Source organism: Ambystoma mexicanum, chromosome 5q, assembly GCF_040938575.1.
Source record: "Ambystoma mexicanum isolate Mex_15411 chromosome 5q, UKY_AmexF1_1, whole genome shotgun sequence".
In the NCBI taxonomy this organism is placed as follows: Eukaryota; Metazoa; Chordata; class Amphibia; order Caudata; family Ambystomatidae; genus Ambystoma; species Ambystoma mexicanum.
In genome coordinates this window covers 70,705,995-70,711,994 of record NC_090933.1, presented here as the reverse complement: position 1 = coordinate 70,711,994, position 6,000 = coordinate 70,705,995, and the positions used below count along the sequence as shown (strand labels likewise).

Below are 6,000 nucleotides of genomic sequence, written 5' to 3'. Positions count from 1 at the left end.
GTATGTGTTCTATGTGCACACCTAAGTTAAGAGATTGTGTCAGAAATATTGAAAATGAAAAAATAGTGAACATTTATTTTGTATGCATGTTAAAATTAATAGTCATTAAGCTTTCGGTTCAGTGTACATCAGTGGTCATGGACTGCATGCAAAAATATTTGATTTGGAACGCACATACCTGGTATATTGTCACAATGTGAAACCCTTTTTCACTCAAACGGGTGTAATGACACCATTTGACGTCTGCACGAGAATATACTGATTGGTGTTTGCATTTACAAAAATTGGTGAATATTAGAGCAGAAAATGTCGAGCATATGGTCTTGAAAATGTCGAAGTAAAACCCTATTATAGGGGAGGGAGCACTCCTATGAGAGTGACATCTGTACTTTGGTGCAATGGAACCTTGTTTAATATTGATTCAAAATATATTGAATATATAGTACATGTATCTTTAAAAGTATATATTCAATGTATATCAATATACCCCAAACGAGTACAGTTAAAGCCTCGTATGAAAAGTTTTTTTATTTTTTGTATTACTTTGAAAATGTTAAGCTCTGAGCAGACAGTGACTATGGGCATAGGTCCTTTTCTCCATAAATTGCATGAGGCACAGTATACACAATGGCTGTGTCTAAAAATCAAAACAGAGGGATGTCTCAATAGCACGTCTCTTACTTGCAAGCAGGAAGCTCACAATCTATATTACTGAACTGAATCATTTACCAACCAAAAAAGAAGGAATCAGACACATAATTAAAAAAAGTCATTTAATGGTTTCCGCCCACATGCTTTTAGGTGCTGACATAAATTACCCTCAGCTTAATTTAAAAGGCCTGATATCCTATGAACACACAAGCAAACTTTTCTAACGGCCACAAGAGTCAATGCACATACAAATACAATGCGCTGCAATACTACTGCATCCCTTTTTCCATACGTGTTTTCAATGCTCAGCAACCTTGGGTTTAATGAGAGAACCTTGTATTCAGGAAACATTGTTGTTTCACCTATCAGTGCAAATAAAGACATAACTCAAATCACGTTAAGGCCTAAGCGAGTTTAACAGCTCATGAAAGCAAATAAGAACACTATAATCTAACCAAATTCATAAAGTTCAGTGGTGCCCCCTCATCCAACCGCCACACGGTGTCTACCACTACTCATAGCAGAAGACATTTTGGTCACATTGTTTTTTGGATTTATACCCACCGACACCTCTTTATGGTGTTGATCTAACAATCTGATGTCTGACAAAATATATTTTAATTTGATGACTTGAAAGGACTCTCACAATAGAAGCAAATGACAATTCTGCAGAAGGGGGAAAACAGAAAACACACATCTATTCTAAAACGTCTTTGCTTGACAGCAGCAGTGAAACAAAATTAATTCCAACTGCGCTTGTCCATCCACTGCCGCATAGTTTCAGTTGCTTGTAGACTGAGCGGTTGATGGACACGACAAGTTGCAGGCAGATTAAGCGGTTGGTCGACATGACAAGTTGCAGGTGGAATGAGCGATACCAGTCTCAAAACCTAGGTTAAAAAAAAGCTGAATGTGTGCTCCAAAACAAAGAGCAAAGACCTGTTTTCCCTTGCTCATAGAGCAATTATCTTTCCCAACCTACAGGAACCATAGTCTTATTCAGAAAGTGCCATATTCTTTGATTGTAATTTATCCATTTCCTGGCCGATATTGCCTTCCACTGTATCGCACTGTGCAAGGAGGCCCTAAAACAGAAAAATCGGTTAGAATGAGGATACAATCGCCATTAGGAACGACAGGGCATTTATTGATGGAGAGTGCACTGAATAAATAATTAGAATGTAGAACAAGCTAATGCACCCAGGTTCCTTTCTTTTTTACATCTTACTCCTCCCCACACCTTAACACACATTAACCAAGGGAAACTAGTATCACCATGAACTCCCAGTAAATAAAGTGGCTAGCGTCCTACAGATGGATCTTGCTAAATACATTCAACTGTTGCATTAAAAAAATATATATTGAAATTGGGCTGTAATATCGTGCCTCATGCCCTAGTCCAGCCTCTAAGCACGGCACCAGCTATCAAACTCATGCCGCTCAGTATTCTCTTGCTTCCAAGACAAGCATGTTGCCCCTCAGCATACTCCCGGACGGACAATCAATTGCACATTACATTCCTGAAGCATTTGCAATACATGTCCCATGACAACATCTTCTGTCAAAGGACCATCCGTTCCTTCAAGCTTTCATCATGCCAGCTAAATTGTCCCTACCCCAACAAGTACATCTGTGCTCGGGCACATTTCTAACTTAGGAAACGCTACTCTCAGCTCAGTTTAAGCGTCAATTTCCACATGTAAAAGTTGTATAACAATCCTTATCTAGAAAGGCTAATTGGATTGGCAATGTACTGGTAATACAGTTTAATCATGGATCACATTATTCGATTTCCCCTTTAAGTGTATACCACACCTGTACAGGCTTAGAACACTATACACGCCTTACCAAATGTCATCTATGAGAAAGGAACGCAAATAACATTAATTTTCAGACTCTTGCATATTCATATCAAATACATTCCCTTTGACTGGTTATTGCCTAGCCATCTTCCCCACATTGCCCTAAGAGTGTATTCTGCTATCTTATACTTATGTCTTTCAAATGAAACTGTGTAGCTCGTCGTTAAGCACTCTTCAGCAAATGGCTTGGGAGGCTGTACACTCTTGGGGCGATTGCCAGAGACTACATCGTGCCCTATTTATCCAGGTGCAAAGAGGTGGGATGCTGGCTTGCACTCCAGACAATGTACAGCCCAGGTAGTGCATTTACATCTAGTCTTGCCTGAATGTACCCTGGACATCGAACAGGACATTCCCAAGTACCTAAAAGGAGAGCTTCTCTGGTAGTTTCTATAAATCTACTGCATCTCCCTTCTAATATTGCTAATGGACCCGCTTAATATAATGTATTGTGCTAAACAGGCAGTTTGCAAATGTCCTGATTCTCAACTATAGGATAACTTCGCTCTTTCAGCGCGAACTGTGGACTTTGCTCTGCTGACCGTGGTCATTCTACCTGAATTGTTCATGTTAGCGGTTGTCCTTTGGCAAGCAGTCCTCGTTCACAAAGGATCTGGTTTCCTTTGCTAGGTTCCTGTTGACCTTCCCAACATTGACCTACTCACACAGTCAGCCCTTGAGAAAAGCTGCGATTGACAGCCCAAAGCATGGCAACCGCAGGCTTTAAAAAATGTGGTTTGATCTGAAGATCGTTATAGCGCATTCAACATAAACCAACTACCGCAAGATACAGAAGTCGCTGAGCACATTTTGAGATCATATAACCCACACACTTCACACATACTACCTAAAAGTGCCATGAACTGCAAAAAATCTATACCTACTGTGAAAGGGCCTACTTTCATGCCCTGTCAAAGGGGTGCAAGGGAGCCCACCCCAAAACCACGACCGGTGCCAGAGTGAGGGTGGACACCCCTACAACCCCTCCTTACCTGGAATATGTCAGCAGGTGGCCAGGGGTGACCCCACAGCAGCAGGAGCAGCACCACGAGGAAGATGCCAGAGCCGTGGAGGAGCGGCTGACAAGATGCCATAGGGTACAGTGAGCGTCACCACACCTGGTCGCAAAAAAAGGAAGCAAGGGATGTGGTGGCCTCAACACTGGCTGCCGCACTACCAGGCTACAGGGAGTCCACTAGCACAGCAGGGAGGCAATTTTTATTAAATAAAAGGCCCTCCCCCTTGTTCCTCCACTACGGCACCAGGGAGCTGATGTGTGTAAAAGGCCCCAAGGTTAGGAATGCAGCCAGACTGCATGAAGGGGGAGGAGCTTATTCGCCTTTATCAGCCCTCACCCTCTTTCCCTTACCCACCCAACTGTTCTAGGAAGGTAAGCTATTGGATAAAATAAGTGGCCAAACCTGGGAGGGGTGGGGTATTTAAGGAGGAGTTTGAGAATGGTTGTGTGTGAGTTAGTTAAGATGAGGACAGGAGTTGGTGGAGGAAGTCAGAGACCAGAGGAGGTGCAAGCAACTGGAGTGCGGAAGCTATTCAAGAGAGGGGAGGTGGGTCTGTGGAGTATTTGTGAGTGAGTGGAGAGCATGAGGAGGTGAGGTAGAGTAGGAGTAGTAGGGCGGTAGTGGTGGGAGAGGTGGGAGTAGTAGAGTGGTGGTGGGAGTAGGAGGTGGTAGTAGTGTACGGTACTAAGTCTTAGTGAGTAGTAGAAGTACTACCGGAGTAGGGAGCTTTAGTGAGTAGAAGAAGTAGTAGAGGGCGACGATATGGGTTAAGTATGGAGTAGAAATAGTAGGAGCAACAGAATATGTGTGACAGTGAGTGGGAGAATAGGAGTGACTATCAGCAAATAGAGAGATTACAACAAGAATTACAAGCCCCAAGGAAGTAGAGCGAGAGAAAGGAGGGAAGAGAAGATAACATCGCTAGAGGGGTAGTTGGAGGTACGAGCAATGGTAAGTGCAGGAGTAAAAAAAAGTGATAAAGGGTGAAGGTGGGAAGGCAGTGTGAGAGATCGGAGGGATAGTGACGTGGTGGGAAGAGAACTGAAGAGAGAAGTGTCAGTAATGGGCAGGGGTGAGAAACAATGGCAATTGGCAGAGGGATTTATGTTGGAGGGTATTTCAATGCAGAGTGCCTCTGCACTCTTACCACTGGAACCTCCCCATTTGAAGTCATGACGGGTTGCAAACCCAACTTGTTGACACCTGGATTGGTTGAATCATTCTAAAAAGAAGGTTACGGATCTTAGATGTGTCGAAGATAGAATAAAAGTGAGTGGCGAAGCCTCTAAACTGACATATAATGCCAGGCATGGGTGTAAAACTAGAGCGTTTCTATCTGGTGACAGGGTGAACATTAAACTGCGCAGGAAGTGTGAATCTAAGTTTTCAGAATCTAAGATTATGGAAAAAGATTATGGCAGTTGCGGAAAGGGTGGAAGGAGTTTGGGTCTCGAATAAAAGCAGAGTGGTGAGATGTCATTAAGAAGTTATGCAGAAGTTGTAAGTTAGACATTTGCATGTTTCTGTTTGTAATCTCAGGCATTTGTGTGAGTAGGACTCTCCCGTTTAAACTATGGAGATACATTTTTACTGGTCAGATCTTTCTTGCTAGTTTGCGCTATTTTATGTTTGTTTGTGCCCCCCTCATCTTTCCCTTCCCATAGAAAGCACTCAGCTTGCCTTCACTGATCTTTGTTTAAGGGGAAGGAGATATGTTCTACTGTAGTACAGTATTTTATTTTTAGGTGCACACACTGAACACTCGAATGTAGAATGTGCGTGGTTGAATGGGGGAATGTTGGCGAGAGAGAGAATTGGAACGGTGAGGGCATTTGGAGTTGGCAACTAGAAGAGAAGGATGTTACTGAAGCCTATCCTTTATGACAACCAAAGGACTATATTCATGAAGTAACTGGTGGTTGCAGTACCTTTTTTCAAGACCCTGTTCCAGGACACTTCCTGTACCAGATTTCGCATCACACCAGCCACACAACACCCCATAAATGCATCATTGTCATCCACCTCTGCCCACAACGCATACCGCTCCTCTTCTGAGCGCCAGCAAATAACAGAGGTCCAAAAAGTGAATCCTGAACCAAAGAACAGTCTTAGGTCACCAGCAACCATAACATTGTTTAGGTGTCCATCCAAAATACCATTGCAAGATTCAGCTAATCAAACAATAATGCTTCCGAATGGCAAAGCGGGTTCAAGTATACATGTACAACCAGGTTTTCTTCTTAATTAAGAGGAGCCCCTAGCATATCTTCAGAGCCCATAAACTATCACTCTTGGGGCTAATGATCTGAGAGAGTGCCACCAAGGAATTATCCAGACCTAAAAGCAATCCTCCTGTAGGATGTCCCAATACACTGTTTGGCTAATTTAAATTTAAAGAAATAAGAACAGCCCTCAATTATAGCTGGTTTTGTTAGCCAGGGCTCCTGCAGCAGGATTAGGGCCATAAT

The 6,000-nt window shown here is 42.8% G+C and overlaps 1 protein-coding gene across 2 annotated transcripts in view; it reads right to left on the bottom strand.

Annotated features, from left to right (window-relative positions):
• Positions 1-759: 759 nt before the first annotated feature.
• The window catches only part of BAG1 (BAG cochaperone 1), a 570,958-nt gene continuing 565,717 nt past the window's right edge, over positions 760-6,000 (bottom strand). The window contains exon 7 of one of the 2 annotated variants that reach the window (XM_069620543.1): positions 760-1,736. In XM_069620543.1, coding sequence (XP_069476644.1) covers positions 1,647-1,736 — 90 coding nt within the window. In that variant the 3' untranslated portion in view covers positions 760-1,646. The remainder of the gene's footprint in view (positions 1,737-6,000) is intronic. The other variant, XM_069620544.1, reaches the window with a different exon arrangement.